The sequence below is a fragment of the Eriocheir sinensis genome, chromosome 33 (genome assembly GCF_024679095.1).
Source record: "Eriocheir sinensis breed Jianghai 21 chromosome 33, ASM2467909v1, whole genome shotgun sequence".
In the NCBI taxonomy this organism is placed as follows: Eukaryota; Metazoa; Arthropoda; class Malacostraca; order Decapoda; family Varunidae; genus Eriocheir; species Eriocheir sinensis.
The window spans coordinates 5,623,707-5,641,135 of record NC_066541.1 but is presented as its reverse complement, the minus strand read 5'-3'; the positions used below and the strand labels follow the sequence as shown (position 1 = coordinate 5,641,135).

General features: G+C 45.2%; 1 protein-coding gene across 3 annotated transcripts in view; it reads left to right on the top strand.

The window, feature by feature from the left end:
• LOC127006616 (discoidin domain-containing receptor 2-like) overlaps window positions 1-17,429 on the top strand; it is a 390,501-nt gene that overhangs the window by 370,678 nt on the left and 2,394 nt on the right. The window contains exons 16-19 of one of the 3 annotated variants that reach the window (XM_050876725.1): window positions 6,797-6,947; window positions 7,097-7,279; window positions 7,391-10,004; window positions 14,928-15,076. In XM_050876725.1, coding sequence (XP_050732682.1) covers window positions 6,797-6,947; window positions 7,097-7,279; window positions 7,391-7,531 — 475 coding nt within the window. In that variant the 3' untranslated portion in view covers window positions 7,532-10,004; window positions 14,928-15,076. Of the gene's footprint in view, window positions 1-6,796; window positions 6,948-7,096; window positions 7,280-7,390; window positions 10,005-14,924; window positions 15,077-17,429 lie in introns of all 3 variants that reach the window. The other 2 variants (XM_050876724.1, XM_050876726.1) reach the window with 2 other exon arrangements.

The window sequence follows — 17,429 nt, the reverse complement described above, 5'->3', positions numbered from 1 at the left end:
ATCCATATTTTATCGTCTCCTCCTTACTCTCTCTCTCTCTTATCTCTTCACATTTCACTCTTTCTTATTTTTCTTCTTTACTTTGTCATTCCACGTCTTACTCTTCTTTATCTTATTTTCTCCTCCACACCTTCTCTTTATCACCTCACATCACTCATCCTTACTTTCTTTCCTCCTCCTCACCTTCTCTTTATCACCGCTCCTGCAAGATCCACCTGTAATCAATTCTCAGTCACCTTCATTTTGTCTTCCCACCCTTCGAAAATCCCTCTCCTTAATATTTTTACCTCCCCTTCAACTCTTTATCCTCTTCATTATCTTTAACACTTTATCACCTCATCTCACTCATTAAGCTCCTGTGGCATCGCTCCGTGTAACGCCATTTTTATTTAATCTCACTTGCCCTTGTTTTTATTTCTCCTCCTCACCTTCTCTTTCCCCGAACCAGCAATATCCACCTATAATCAGTTCTCCATCACCTTCATTTTGTCTTCCCACCCTTTAAAAAATCCTCTTCCTTCATATTTTCACCTCATCTTAACTCTTCTTTATCTTCCCACCCTTTTAAAAATCCTCTTCCTTCATATTTTCACCTCATTTTAACTCTTCTCTATCTCCTTTATCACCTCGTCTCACCCCTTAAGCTTCACCCTTTACCTGGCGTCGCTCCGTAACACCTGAGCTCCCCGAGGCTTACCCGTGCGTGTGGCAGGTAGCGAGGGGCGGGCAGCACCTACCTGGCGGGGGCATCACCAGGTGTAAGTATACCTGTGTGGAGGGTGATTACCTGACCCACGCCCGCCCCTGGAGAAACTATGTGAAGGGGGAAGGGGGGAGAGAAAGGGAGGAAAGAAAGATGGAAGGGGAGAATAGAGAGGGAATACGGGAGAAGAGAAAGTAAAGGGAGAGGAAATAAAGGAGAGACGACAGAAAGGAAGAAAAGGGAGAAATCGATAAGAAAGTAGATGAAGAATGGAGGGAGAAAGGGGAGTAGGAGAGAGAGGACGGGAAAAGAGAGAGGAGAGAAAAAGGGAAAGGGTGAGAGATGGAGGAGGAAGAAAGGCACTAATAAGAAAGTAGAAGAATAGAGGGATAAAGAAGAATATGAGAAAGAGGAAGGGAAGAAGGGATAGGAAGAAGGAAGAGGAGAGGTAGAGGGAAAGGGGGGAGAACAAGAGGAAGGAAGATAAGATAGAGAGGAAGAGGGAAGGGATTAAGGAAGACCACGAGAAAGGAAGAGGATAATGAGAGGAAGAAGGGTCGGCAGGGAGAACAAGGTAGGGGTAGGATAAGGTAAGGTAAGGTAAGGTAAGGTAACGGAAGGCATGGTGGGTGGGCGGCGGGCTCAAATGACAGACAAACACTCATGCCGCCACCTCCTCCTTTATTCCACGCTTCAAACACACGAGAACACGCACACGCGGGACGCAACACAACGCTAACCAACACACACACATACCCACCTCAACCTTACCCTTAAAACCCTGAATACCGACCTTAAGGACACTCTCCCTTACGCCCCTTCGTCTGCCGGGCCGTGGCGGAGGAAGGGAAGGGGATTTACATGCGCGCCTCATCGGTATTCTGGAAGCGGGCGGCCAGCGGTGATCTGAGCTCCTGTGATTAATTCTGATGGGCCGCGGCGGGGTGGTATAACTTGGGGAGAGGCGAAGAGCAGAGACGCCGCCGGTAGCACGCACACGCCGGCAGGTTGAGGAGAAATGCCACGCCTCCTATACGTCTCCCGTCTTTTTTTAACGGTAAAGGAAGTAGCTCAAGGGTAAAAATAATTATGTGAAAAAGCCCGCTCATCACTTTGCTCCTATAAAAAAAGCCCGCTCATCACTTTGCTCCTATAAAAAAAGCCCGCTCATCACTTTGCTCCTATAAAAAAAAGCCCGCTCATCACTTTGCTCCTATAAAAAAAAAGTAGAAATGAGTTGCCAAAAGAGAGGTCAGTTTCGCCTTCTTAACATATCCCTTCTTTCCTTTATACATCATCTTCACCTATTCCTACCAACGCCTTCTTCGCCTATTCCTTCTTTGCCTAAACCTCGTCACTATAGCACACACGACAACAGGTTCAAGAAGACATGTCAAGCCCCTTACGTCCGTCATCCCATATATTCCTTCACTTATTCATTTTTATCGTATACGTTGTCTTCACCTATTCCTTCCTACGCCTTCTTCCATCTTTACTTTGCCTTTACCCTGTCAGTAGCACACACGACAGCAGGTTCAGGAAGACATATCAAGCCCCTTACGTCCGTCATCCCATACATTCCTTCACTTATTCCTTTGTGTCGTATACGTTGTCTTCTCCTACTCCTTTCTACGCCTTCTTAACCTATTCCTTTTTTCCCTCGTACACCGTCAGTAGCACACACGCCAGCAGGTTCAAGGAGATACGTCACCCCCCACCCACCCCCCACCCCCGCCTTATCCATCAATTCCTTGCCTTATATGTTTGCAGTAGCACGAACGCCAGTGGTAAGGGCGGTATGTGTCACTTGAATACCTCCCTCTTGTTGGCTGAGAGGCTGAACACGAAGAGGATAGATGAGTTAACCAGGAAAGGATATTTGATACGGAGGAGAAGATGACTTAAGCGTTACAAAGCGTTACAAGTCTGAAAATGAAGAAGGAAACGATGAAGATGAAGTAGATGAAGAATGATAAGATGAAGATAAGATGAAGATTGAAATGAAGAATAAAATGAAGGATAAGATGAAGTGGAAGAAGAAGAAGAAGAAGAAGTCGATCGCCAAAAGAGATTCCAAGGATGCGATGAGGGATAAAATCTTTCATATGTCTTATCAGCTTAAGCTATGATTTAAGAACGTTTTAACGAAGAGGAGTTACGTTGTAATGAGTCCGAAAGTTGCCCTCTGCCTTATCCAGACCTTCGTTTATGCGAGAACCAAGAACGTGAAGTGTAGGAAACAGGGAAGGGAGCGTAGAAAACAGGAAAGTGTAGCGTAGGAAACAGGGAAGGGAGCGTAGAAAACAGGAAAGTGTAGCGTAGGAAACAGGGAAGGGAGCGTAGAAAACAGGAAAGTGTAGCGTAGGAAACAGGGAAGGGAGCGTAGAAAACAGGAAAGTGTAGCGTAGGAAACAGGAAAGGGAGCGTAGAAAACAGGAAAGTGTAGCGTAGAAAACAAGAAAGGGAGCGTAGAAAACAAGGAAGTGAAGCGTAGAAAACAAGAAAGGTAGCGTAGGTAACAAGGAAGTGAAGCGTAGAAAACAAGAAAGGTAGCGTAGAAAACAAGGAAGTGAAGCGTAGAAAACAAGAAAGGTAGCGTAGAAAACAAGGAAGTGAAGCATAGAAAACGATGTGTACAGAGAAGAAAACAAGAAAATGAAACGTAAAGAAGAGACGCAAAGGGCTGTATATCCGTTTGTTTTCTACCCTTAACTGCCTTCTCTGCTATAAAGAAGTATATTAGGTAAACACGAGAGAGAGAGAGAGAGAGAGAGAGAGAGAGAGAGAGAGAGAGAGAGAGAGAGAGAGAGAGAGAGAGAGAGAGAGAGAGAGAGAGAACAATGAATTGGAGTTTACCGTCTGACTGGAATACTAGATGTGGTCCGAAGTGTGTGTGTGTGTGTGGGTGTGTGTAGGGGCTAACTTCACACACACACACACACACACACACACACACACACACACACACACACACACACACACACAAGAATAAGTCACCGAAACACGTGATCAAAATCAATACGATAAGATAAATTAAATAAAAAAGATCTCCATGTTTGTGTCCGTTTCCGCGTCTGAATTTTTATATTTTTTTTTTTTTCCTTTTTTTCCATCTATCTAATCCTGTTTAATTTTCCGATACGTTGGTCTTCTCTGGCCCGGAGAGAGAGAGAGAGAGAGAGACTGCTCGTTTCACTGAAAGGACGAAGTGTTTGTTTGTTTGTTTGTTTGTATGTGTGTGTGTGTGTGTGTGTGTACGACGTGGTGATGGATGCAAAAAACAGTGACAAATGGCACTTCGAAACAAGTAATTCTCTCTCTCTCTCTCTCTCTCTCTCTCTCTCTCTCTCTCTCTCTCTCTCTCTCTCTCTCTCTCTCTCTCTCTCTCTCTCTCCGGCCCCATAAATCCATCATTATTTTCAGATTATAACCCCGTGAAACGAAACTGTCAGGCTCGTAATGGAGAAAATAAAGTTTGTGTAAATGTTTGGACTATAGTTACGGTGGCGGTGGCAGAAGCAGCAGCAGCAGTAGTAGTAGTAGTAATAGTAGTAATAGTAGTAGGAGTAGTAGTAGAGATAGTTAACCGCTTGACCGCTCATCTTATTCCGCTTTTCTTCTCTTGCTTTTTCTACCTATAATTCTCGTCTTTTATTTATTTTCCACTCAGTATATACGTTCACGGTGGCAGTAGTAGTAGTAGTAGGAGTAGTAGTAGTAGTAGGAGTAGTAGTAGGAGTAGTAGTAGTATAGTAGTAGGAGTAGTAGTAGTAGTAGTAGTAGTAGAGGTAGTTAGTTGTTCATCTCTTTCCGTCTTTCTTCACTCTTTCCGTCTTTTTTCACTCATTTGTACCCACATTTCTCTCCTTGTATTTCTTTTTCCACTCTGACATCAAAATAGGTGGAAATAAAACAGTGTCCCTTTAATAGATAGCGTGGAAATGTTATCCCGTTGAAGGCGCGGAATGTTGTTTTGTATCCGACAGGCATCGCTTGGTGAGGACAAGCAGAGAGAAAAGCTTTTTCAGGAGTTGCTTTTGTGTGTGTACGTGTGGTAAATGTCCTTTGTTTGCCCCGGGCGAGGCTGCGTGTCTGTGTGTGGGTGAGAGAGAGAGTGAGAGGACGCGGGGTGTTTGTCATTTTATAGCTACTGAGTCCATTATCTTAGTTGTCTGTGTGTGGGTGGGAGAGTGTGGGAGGACGCGGGGTGTTTGTCATTTTATGGTTATTGAGTGCATTATCTTAGTTGTTTGTGTGCGAGTGGGAGAGTGTGTGGGAGGACGCGGGGTGTTTGTCATTTAATGGTTATTGAGTGCATTATCCTTTAGTTGTTTGTGTGTGGGTGGGAGAGTGTGGGAGGACGCGGGGTGTTTGTCATTTTATGGTTATTGAGTGCATTATCCTTTAGTTGTTTGTGTGTGGGTGGAAGATTATGGGAGAGGACGCGGGGTGTTTGTCATTTTATAGCTATTGAGTGCATTATCCTTTAGTTGTTTGTGTGCGTGTGGAAGAACGTTGGTCGTTTGTCATTTTATAGCTATCAGTTCATGATCTGTTAATTGTTCGTCTAGTTATGTCATGTAAGGAGGAAAAAATGAGTTTGCTTTCGTTGTTAACATTCAGTTGCTTGAGATGCGGGATAAGAGTTAATTCAGTGATTTCTTAGTTAATAGTTAAAGAGTTCGAAGTTAATTTGTTGTCTGAAATAAGAGAGTTAAGAGTGAAGATATATTTTTTTGTTTGAGATAAGAAAGAGTTGGGTTAGTTTAGCTGTTTGAGACACGTGTCAAGAGTTAGTTTAGCTGTTTGAGACGAGTTTGAAAAATGTTTGAGATGAAAGTTTAGAGTTTTTGCACTTGTTTGAGTAATGAATTAACGCCAAATTTAGTTGTATGAGTTAATTTAGTTGCTTTTTTTTACTGTAAAGGAAACAGCTCAAGGGAAAAAAAAAAAAAAAGCTCGCAAATCACTGCTCCTTTAAAAAGAGTTAAGAGTGGCCAAATAAAAAGAGTAAAGAGTGGCCAACCTTGAGTTAAGAGTCCCGTTAAGAGGCAGTCCAAGGGTTATATAAAGCATTGCCCATAACATTTTGTCCCTATAAAGAAAACCGAGCATGTATTCTGTATGTCTTGTCTTCTCTCTCTCTCTCTCTCTCTCTCTCTCTCTCTCTCTCTCTCTCTCTCTCTCTCTCTCTCTCTCTCTCGTTCATCTGTTTTTTCTTTCTAATAAGGAAGTGAAATAGACTGAATATGCGAGTGGGTGAGTTTGAGTGAGTGAATTGAAGCGAGTGAGTGAGTGACTTTGAAGGAGAGTGAATTTGAGTGAGTGAGTGAGGGTGAGGTTGAGTAAGCAAGTAAGTAAGATTGAGTGAGCGAGTGAGTAAGTTTGAGTGAGTGAGAAGTACGAGTGGGTGTGGGTGAGTCTGGATTCGGTCACTGTCTCCGGATCGGCTTCACTCCCGTTACAATAACACTCCCGGAACAAATAATGCTGAGGGAGGCGAGTTATTAGTTTGCACGGCATGTTTTGTGTCAGCTTGAAAGCAAACTCATCAAACCTTCATACAGGCATGTCAGAAGGATGGCGGTGTTTGTAATGTTTCTTAATAATGTTCAAGCCGATGCTTCAGTGGTTCGCTTCAAAGGCTTCGGGTCACTTGAGGTCCGTAAACACAGTGCGAAGCGTTGCCTTACTCGTCTGACTGGTTGGGAGTCATCATATCTAACGACTATATTTATTTTGTTATTTGTTACTTTATTATTCAGTTATTAAATTCGTACGTTTCTTTTTTTGTTACGTATTTATGTAGTCTATATAATAAAATACATAAATTAATTAATTGATTGAATGAAATAAAAAATAAATAAAATAGAAAAGATACATAAAAATTATGTATTTAGCTGTATAAAAAAGGTTAGTTTTATGCATTTATTAATTCATGTTTCTTTATTTACAGAGTACTTTGGTTATTAAACTTATCTACTTATGAGACATCATATTAAGCAGTATTTAGTTCATTAGTTAATTATGTATTAGTTGATCAGTTCATTATGTAATTGTCTAGCCATTAATCATGTCTCGCTCCATCTCCAGGAACGTGGTGGTGATGGGCGGCGAGGGCGGCGTGGCCAAGGTGACGCAGGTGGGCTCGGCGCTGTCCCGCTACGCCTCCGACTACTGGCGCGCCCCCGACGGCCGCGGCCCCGCCCCACTGCGCTGGTGTGCTCCGGAGGTGTTGTGCCAGGTGAAGCGCCGTGCCACGCACCGCCATCTCTCCTGCGGCGGTGGCGAGGGAGAACTGAACATCGTGATAGTTTGACTAATTGACTTATTATCCTGCTTGGTTCACATGATGACCCAACATTACACTTTCCCCTTCCGCTCCCCCCGTAGGGCTCCTTCAATCCCGCCGGCGACGTGTGGTCCTTCGGCGTGACCCTGTGGGAGATCCTGACCCTGGCGCGCCGCCGCCCGCACCATCACCTCTCCGACGACCTGCTCTTCCACGCCCTCGTCTCCACACACGCCCACATCCTCAAGCCCGCGCCGGCAGATGACGCCTACGCCACGCCCCAGGTGAGTGTACATGTGTGTGTGTGTGTGTGTGTGTGTGTGTGTGTGTGTGTTCATGCCGTTCTCCATTTGCCGCCGCCTCGTCGCCCTGCTAAGACAACCTTTGTGCCACAGGTGCAGCTCACGCCGCCCGCCTGGTGCCCCCGCGAGGTCCAAGAGGTGATGACCTCCTGCTGGCGCCCCCACCCCACCCACCGACCCTCCTTCGCCGCCATACACGCCATCCTGGCGGCCCATGCCACCCCGCGCTACTAAGCGGGCCGGGGAGGCTCCGCGTGGCGCCCCCACAGCGGCTCCCAGCCCTCCCCCTCCCTCCTGCGGCCAGTGTTTGTAAGTCATTTAGTGTGTCGGTGTTTGGTGGCGCGTCAAAGCGAGGCTGAGGGACAGACTCCGGCCCGGCCAGACCAAAAGTAAACCTGGGCCGTGAGGGTGAACACAAAGGGCGGCGGCCCACGGCTGCAGGGACGAGGGGCGAGGCAGAAAGGACACAATGGCCCCGCCGGAGAAGAGTGCAGGAGTACTAAAATATATGTGTGTGGGCCTAGGCGGGGCGGGCAGGGCGGGGTGCCGCGTGGTGTCATGGAGTGCCGCGTTGCCTGGCGAGGGGCGGGTGTTATGGCGCCGCGGTTTCCGCCGCTGCCGCCGCCTTGTGCTTCCTCCCAGGTAGGACGGTCGCCAGCAGCGGGGCGGCTCCGCCACGCCCCCGCGTGTGTGGCGGCGGCAGGTGTGGCCCCACTCTCCTGGAATCCTCGGCGTGGCGCGGCGTCACCGCGTCGCGGCGGCGGCGGCCACGGCTGTCTCTGAGCCTTCAGTAATGCCTCACGTCGAAGGCTGCAGCGCACGCATGCTAGTCTGTCGATTGTACATTTACCTGTAACTGTAATTTTTGTGACCTCTAAGTTAAGGCCTCACGGGCGCTCCCGGAGGCCCCCGGAGGGGAGGGGGAGAGGAGGGGAGAGCTTGACCTGGCGGGTCAGCGTCATTTGTGCAGCGACTCCCCCGACCCTGACCTGAACCTCCGGGCTGTCCTGCAGGATAGCGCCTGTGTGTGTGTGTGTGTGTGTGTGTGTGTGTGTGTGTGTGTGTGTGTGTGTGTGTGTGTGTGTGTGTTTCTACACCAACGGATGTGGTGGTGAAGATAACTTTTTCAAGAGGCTACACTTCCTCTCACACTTTCTTCTGTACCTGGACCGTAGGCTTAATAGTACTTACTTAGCTGTAATTTCCATATATTATAACATATAAACTAGTTTTATCATGTCGGTGCATTCCAAGCTGTGTGTGTGTGTGTGTGTGTGTGTGCGGACAAGAGCGGCGGTAACTTTAGTGTATCAGTGTTTAGCATTAACGTAACGTAGTCGTGTGTGTGTCGTGTGGGCGGCGGGCGCGTGCCGGGCCGCCCGCCACCTCCCTTGCTGTGTTTTGTATCTGACGTGTCTTCCTGGCTTGTACGGGGACGGGAGCTGCCCTTGCCCCGTCAGAGAGAGAGAGAGAGAGAGAGAGAGAGAGAGAGAGAGAGAGAGAGAGAGAGAGATTGAGATTGTCAGTCATTTAGTCAAGGTGAGTGTAAGTGTGTGAAGACTTCATTTGTAACATTACTATTTTTGCTGAGGGCACTTTTGTAGATGTAGTGTAAAATTTAGCAGTTAAGGAAGGCAATTAAGCAACAGGTATGACAACTGAAGGAGGAAGAGGAGGAGGAGGAGGAGGAGGAGGCAGGTGGGCAGGTGGGAGGGTAGCGCACGTGCATACCTTTACCTGCGGACATGTGAGACAGGTGAGGGAGGTGAGGATGAGGAAGCAGTGTGTTGAGTAACATATCATTCACTTGAAAGTATGATCAATTAGTATTCTCCAGGTAATATGCAGGTAATTTCCTCAGCCCTCTCCCTTCCCAGCTCCTTAATGACCACCTCCCACATTATATTATAACGCATCTCCTTGCTCCTCTCCTCACCTCACTGCCTCCTCTTCGTCCTCTTTCCTCCTCATCTTATTTCACTACCTCCTCCATCATCTTCCACTTATTTCCCTGCCTCCTCTTCCTCCTTATCCTCGCCTCTTTTACTCCTCCCTCTCTCACCTCTTCCTCTCTTTCACTTTCCTCTCTTCACCCCAGATTCGCTCAGGACAACTTCATTCCGTTCTCTTTAAAATTCTATCAGTGTCCATTTCTCTCATCCTATCCTGTTCCTACTCCTACATCTAGCTCTGCCTCATCTACATTTCCTCCTCGTTTTCTTCCTTCTTCCTTCCTTTCTCCCGTTTCCTTCTCTCCTCCCGTTTCCTTCCCTCCCTTTCCTCAGGCCCAACAACCTCTGTTCCTCGCAGTCTTAAGTAAACATCGAAATTATATCTTTTTGTTTTTTCCTTGCATTAATAAAGTACTTGGAGATAATTGTAAAATAAAGATTTACTTCTTGCCGGTTGTATTATTTCAACCTCGTCCTTGAAGAGTTGAAAGAGGTTACCTTAAAAACTTTCCTGTGAGGCCACCAAGGAAAACGAATTCACGGCTTGCGCTTGCGCACCACGCGGGGAATAGAAGCAGCCATGACGTGGGTGTGGAAGGACGGACATCTTTGCTCTGCCGGTGTGATATTCAAGCCTGCACCTCTGCCATGCTGGTTCACTGTTGCCGCGGCCGTGGCGCCCCTCCGAGGACACGTGACCTGAAAGGACGTACGGATGATGAAGGAGGTTTGCCATATCTTCCAGCTCGTGTAAGGTTAGTGAGTTAGCATTGCTGGTCGAGATTACTATATATAGTTACATCGTAAGTGTAGGGTTCAGTACTTATAGCCCTGTCAGTAGCAATCTCGTTTTTTCACAGTTTGGCGTGTGTAGGATACAGTTTGCTATGATATAACCTTATCAGTAGTAATCCCTACTTATCAAAGTTTAACGGAAGGTATTGACGTCTACAAGAGGTTGTGTTCAGTACAGCAGAAGACCGAAGTACATGATCACATAATTAAGGACGGTGATTAACTGATTAACTGTCAAAATTAATATCAAGCTAATTTTCTAACGAACTAACCAGGTGCTGAACCACAGTAACTAGTGTGCGGTAGAAACAGCGTGAACGCTCGTTCTTGTTGCTCGGGTTCATGAATCTCCGAATGAAAAGTGAAGCCACGTTTTGTGTGTAGTTACTTATATGAACTTAGCAGAACCAATTTGCGTGCTATGCACTAGACCTGGTACCTTAACTCCAGATTACTGTCCCTGTATAGGATCGTATACAACCTTTTGGAAATTAATAATAAAATCGGTAAATTTTCGGATTGTTCCCCGTCTCACAATTCATGGATAATATTTTTTCTGGTAGTTATTGGTGTGTTTTGAACGAATTTGCTAACTTTCCGTCGCAAATGAGTAGGGTTTTTTTTCCATTAAATCACTAATAAAGTAAGACTTCAATGCCTGTTGTGCACTCGTCGCCGCCACCGCAAAACATCTCGCAGAGAGGTTCAACCTGTTTACTGTTTCTATATTTCGCTCACTGCTCACTAAGATCACAAGTGGACAAACTAGGGTAAAGATTCGTATTAGGTCCGCGCCAGTATCTCATAATCTACTTTATGAAACATCACTATCTCTTCATATATCTTTTCTACAAACCTTCAACAGTCATGGAAACGCTTTGAAAATCCAATTCAAGGACTTTTTTTTCACTCTTGAAAATAGGGGATAATGTTTACGAAAGCCCGTCGCCTCCTCTGCTGGCCGCGGCGACGCTGCACCCGCCGCAGCCGCAAAATAGCTCGCAGAGGGCTTAGGGTCGGGGAACATATTTAAACTACTCCAACCGAACTTTACGACTGCGCCCCCCTCGACCCCCCCTTCTAACCAGGGGGGGCGTAGCCACCCCCTGGACCCCCCCCTCATGTATATGTGACTTATTTCAGCGAGGAGGTATTTCTCGCAACACCGGCTGCTGCGTCGCCGCGGCCAGCAGAGGAGGCGACGGGCTTTCGTAAACATCATCCCATATTTTCAAGAGTGAAAAAATTCCTTGAATTGGATTTTCAAAGCGTTTCCATGACTGTTGAAGGTTTGTAGAAAAGATATATGAAGAGATACTGATGTTTCATAAGGTAGGTAATGAGATACTGGCACGGACCTAAAACGAATCTTAACCCAAACTAGAAGAAAACCAGGCAAATTAATGTTTTTCCTGCTGTGTATTCCCCTAGCGTGCATGCATGGTGGACAGCAGAGCAACTTATTTCTGCGTCGAGATATTTCTCGCAACACCGGCCCGCGTAATGGCCCGCCGCCATCATGTCCCATCCTCCGCTGCGTATTTCCGTCGCCCCACACTGCGTGTCGAATACATTTAACTACCCCAACCTAACGATGTAACTTAGCTTACGGGAGGCTTCGCCCCCCTCGACCCCCCAGGGTGTTATGTTCTCTCTCCCAGGCGCCCCGAGACGCCCACAAGAAATTCACTTTTTGTTTAAATCGCTAGCAGCGTTTCTAGCAATTTACGACGCATATATATGGGGTTCAAGATGCATAGAATAAATAATGACATCTAACAGATGAGCAGTACCGCTGTGAGACGGGGAACAATCCGAAATAATACCCAAAAACTTGTATTACAAATTTTATTACAAATATTTTTATAAGAAACTTATATCATTTTGTAAATTGTTTATGTATTATTTAAGGTAAATAAGCTAAACAAAAAATACAAAAAAAGTATTGTAATTGGAAATATGGTGAAAAAAAAAAAGTTTTTCAAGACCCTTTGTATGGCAGCTCTGCTTGTAGTGTCCCTTCTTGCCGAACGTGGAGTCGAGATGTCTCCCAGGATGCCCCCGCGCCCCCAGGCCTTATGGAACAAGAGTTAATGTAGACCAGGCTATCAAAGATCGAGTATATTTTAAGAATAAAGTAAAATAAAAATCTGGAACCTCCTATAACTCGTTGCTGCTTGCTAGAGTGGGGCAATTAATTATGAATATGATAACAGAAATAGTAACAACTCCCTAGGACACCTGTGTGGCAGGACAGCACAGTGGCACCCCAGCGAAGGCATCTGAGCTGCAGCACAGTGGCCTACAGCCTCATCAGTCTTGTTGCTGGAAATTTTATCTCCATGGAAAAATAAGAGGAAAAATACAGGAATACAAAATATATAGGCTACGAACAGCGGAGTGAGGAGTGTTTAAGTGGCAGGAGCAAGAGCGTCCAGCTCTTCCCCCTGGGGCGCACTACTCCTCCTCGTCACCCTCTGCGCCTCCCTCGGAATGTCAAATGTGTCGAAAAGAAAAATACGGAATAAATAAGAAATTAAATATAAAAGTAATATTGAATGAATGACAAGAAATTCGATCCACAATTATTCACAACAATACAGGCTTTTACTCACACCTCGGCGGAACACTGCATGGACACACTAGCTGCACAGGTGTCTAGCCTCTTCCCACTTCCCTCCATAATGACTCCAGGCAGTGTTAAAAAAAAAAAAAAAAAAACTTTTAAAACACTGCAATATGCCTGAAAGACAATATAAAAAAAATACACATGACGATCGAATGTGTCCTTATGTACCCCTGTTTCACTGTCCCTGTATACGCTAATCATTTCCGCGGCAGAAAATAAAATGTATAAACTGGAGCAAAACAAACTTACTCTTTCATGTAGATCACACTAGGGAAAGAGGGCCTGACCCCTCAGGGTGGTGAAGGTTGATACTGCCTGCGTCCTCTCGCACGCGCGATAGGAATACCGCTTGTGACGATAATCACAAGGGACAGTGATCTATCTTCCCCGTATTCAATTACTAGCCTAGTTAAATAGATTAATAGCATACTATTTATACACATATAATATAATATAATAATTTACATTAAATCAACCATATACATAAATGACAAAAATGCACTATACTAATATAGCTGTTAATAATGTTAATGGTGGCTACACGGTCGTATATAAGATAATAAGAGCACCTATATTAACCCGTATTCCTCCTATGGAGTTATAAAAATAATTTTATAAATACACTATATACAACAAACAAGTAATGAAAAATAAATACATGAACTTTATAACAAACATTCAACACAGTAACAGTAATAAATACAAGTTTTTCCTTTTTTTTATCAAAGGGAAGACAGTAATAAATAAGCTATCAGGTTTTTCATGTTCACGTGAACAGACAGCAAACAATAATCTATATTTATCAACGTTAACGAAAAACGTTGTTGTACAGTAATTATCAACCACTTACTACACTTCAACAAATTTGTACCATAACTTAGAAATCGATCTATATAATACATACCTACTTGAAATAATATAATGTAGTAATGGGAAAAAGTAGAAACACAGAGGCAGGGAGGTGAGGGAGGAGGAATAGGAAGAGAGAGGAGGATAAAGGGGCGGGGGGGAGGGGGAGACGGGGAGAGGGAGGATGGAAGGGGTGGGGGTGGGTGCAGGGGGAGACACTGAATTGAGTGAACATGACTCGTCGGCTTTGTGTTATTGAGTAGCGTCTCACATAAACATCATAACATGTGATATATGTTACATAAAAACTGAACCGTGAACATGGTTCTCAGTGTGTTGAAATATCATACTCATCCAACGATTCGTTTAGGAGATATCTGCAAAAAACACCGTTTGTCCACCGCTGAAATGCATAGTAGGGTTAATTGAAACTTGAAGCTTCGTGTTCATTCCTATCCGCTTTGTACACTCATCGTTCGGATCTGTATTCTGTAACTGCCAGTGAGATGCGTGTTCACGGCTTCGAGCGAACCCCGATGCGAGACAGTTTTTCAAAGATCCAGCTGTGCTTCGTTCGGCACAGTTCAGAAAGTTCTTCTTGAATGTGTCAAAGGCAAAGCAGAGTCGTGCTGCCAGGCTGGCTGGGGATTCAGAGCGATACAGGACTGACACAAAGGATGAGAACCTTTCTGAGGAGGGTTATGGAGAGGTATGTCAAAGGGGGCGGGGGACTTTGGTACGTGTTTCAAACGTACGTCACGGTACGTGGTCACATATCTTTTAAGTTCGTGATTCAGTGTTTCATAAGTACGGTCACTTAAGTACGCGATTTCACGTACTAATTATCCTTGGCCCTTGGGTTTAAAGTAGCCTTCACTGTAATTTTAGTACGTATAACTTGTAATTTAATTAAGTGTTTTTTTTATAACTACTAGAACTAAGTAAGTGTTTTTTCTGCAGTAATGTGCTTAAATACGTGGTTTTCTTGACCCCTGTCCTTTAGATACGTGATTTATAAGGATTTATGTTCATAATTAAGATTGTTGATCCTAAGTACGTGGTTAATGATAATGTAAGTACGTTATAATGAATATATACGTTTATTGTCAAAAGTTATCCACTACATCCTTTTACATCCATTTGCATCTAACACAATCAATCAATCACAATCAATCGCAATCAATCACATTCCAGACAAAGCAAACCTGTAATTAGTCGTTGGCAATAGCCTGAACAAAAGTAAAGATTTCAGCCCTACACAGGTGGCAGTTCTTGGTGGAAACTTTCTGAGCACACTCCTTACATATGTCCCATGGCCACACGGCACCAAGTAAATGGGTCGTGTGACCGAGATGTTCTCCCGCAAGCAGACAGCACAACGCTTGAATTTTTTTCTTGGCAGCAGCTTCCTGGCCAGCAACCACCGGAGCATCCTCCTCCTGGGCAACAACCTCCTGGTCAGCCTGAATGCGAAGGCTGGTCTCTGTCCTAGCTGCTGACACGTGTCTTCAGATCTTTCTTGCCAAGCTCAACTTCTTGAGACCCATGATCACGGTGAGGCACTTTAACTTCTACCTTGTCAGTGTTGAGACAAATGTGTGCTCTTGCTGGGCACTCCTGGCCAGTTGTTTTATAAAGCCAACACCTAACGTGTAACTTGGACTGATACTGCCGGTCTTTCACGTAAACATGGCCTTCAGAAACGTAAACAACGCTGCCTTTACGTTTACCCTCTGTCATGTAATAGTCTGCCATTTTAAGGCAGTTAAGATGGGCAATAAGCACAGGCAGGCGAACGACTTGGACCAGACAGACGCCGAGCAGAGGGCAGAGTGGAGTCAGCTGTTCAGGCAAGTGCAACGACGGCTAGCATGGATTGTGTTAATCACGACAACATGGGACGTAAGAATCGTTGCCGGGCAGTTTAAATATAAACGTATAGATTATCTATAGCTTAACGCTAGCTTTTGTACAATTAACACAGATACCTACGGAGGGCAGTGTTGACTTGTAACATCGTGTGTCTGGCAACGTGGTCCCTAGTCAGGTGCCCATCCAGTGCCTCAACCACGAGCACTTCGATGGTTTTCCCGTGCTTTCCTCGTCAGTGACGTCATCTACACTCGTTATCGCCGTCCACACCACAAATTGGTAACACTGTCTGCCCGCCGATCATGCCCTTCGTGTGGAAGGGGCCTTTCCAAGTCTTTACACGTTACATGTTACCTTTCTAATACGTACAAATGTGACACAAGCACGTACTACAATGACACGTACTAAAAAGACACGTACCAGTTTCCAGTGGCAGTTAAAAGTTTAATAAACACGTACTAAAGCAACAAAGCACCTGTAAAACTAAGAGAGGGGGGTGTCATATGAGTACGTGGCAAGTACCAAATTCACATAGACATTTCACGTACTAAACTGACACGTACTTATGTGACAGAAGCCTTTTCGGCCTTAAGAACACGTACCACTTTCACTCGTCAAAGGTCTTGCTGAGGAAGTTGAGTGTTGTCTCAATACAAATGACCTTAGACCTGCCTTCCAAGCTCTCATGATGCTCCACCCCAAATCCACATCTCAAACGGGTACTATCCAAATGGCTGATGGACAGACAATCATATGTGAATAAGAACCAGGCCCGTTGGGGCCAAGTACCTTGTGCAGCTGTAAATGGGAAAGCTTCCAAGTGGACAGTTCCTCTGGCTGGTTTGCAGATAGTGGCTGTTGATCCACCTATGAAACCCCACCCTCTCTTGCAGAGGTGAAAGAGGCTGTGAGGAAGTTGGAGGGTGAAAAGGCAGCTGGAATCTGTAATATCAGTGTGGAGATGCTGAAAGTTGGAGATGAAGCTCTGATCTATGGGCTGCATGTGGTGCTGTGTGGCAGTACAATGCCATTCCTCCTGACTGGAAGGTTGGTTGTCCCTATCTGGAAAGGAAAAGGGGACCGACAAGACCGCAACAATTACTGTGGTACTGCTCATGTTGCTCAGTGTGCCGGGCAGAGTATTAACTCATCTGCTGATGCGAATTCGATCTCATCTGCTAGAGTCAGAGACCTGACCTGAGCACTCCAGGTTCACGCCCAGCAAGCCAACAACCAATTGGATCCTTGTGGAATGCTGATGTGTGTTTTAATAGAGGCTGCTTGCAGGCTTCATCAATCTCAAGAAAACTTAACTCAATGCATTTGTTGGCACTCTGGGACATTCTCCAAATCCATGAGATTCCAGCAAGGATTATCGACCTGATGGCCTGTGAAGTGTGGAGGAGGTGTGTCTTTGCTCCATCTACTTTTCAACACTTGCATGGACTGGGTATTATGCAAATTTGTTGATCAAAGTTGTTAGGGAGCATCTGTTGGCGACATCAAAGTCACTGACCTTGAATTTGCTGCTGACGTACTTCTTACATAATCACTGGAGGTCCTAGTGATGGCTCGCTGTATGAGGCGGCAAAGCCACTAGGATTGAAGGTCTTGTGGGCCAAAATCAAGGAGGTTCAGTCATTTGGAGGCTAGCTGGATAACACAGCTCAATCTGTTCATGTATGTAGTGAGGACACTGAGGTCACCAATAGTTTCATATATGGTAGCATAGTGCATCTTGCCAGGAAGGCACTCAAGGATTGGCCTGGCCCACTTGCTGAACACAAGTATATGGATATGGCATTGTCAGTATTTACATAGGCAGACAAAGATTTAAATTTTTGTCACTTGTTCTCTGTCTTCTTGTATGGTTGTGAGACATGGACACCAAGGAGTGACTTGGAGAGGCATGTTGATGCCTGAATTAATAGGATCATGGGTTATCATGACTTAGTGATGAACCAGCGACTACTTCGTGAAACTGAATTGAGGCCTGTTAAAATAGCTTAGTTAGTGAATGCCAACTCCAGTTATA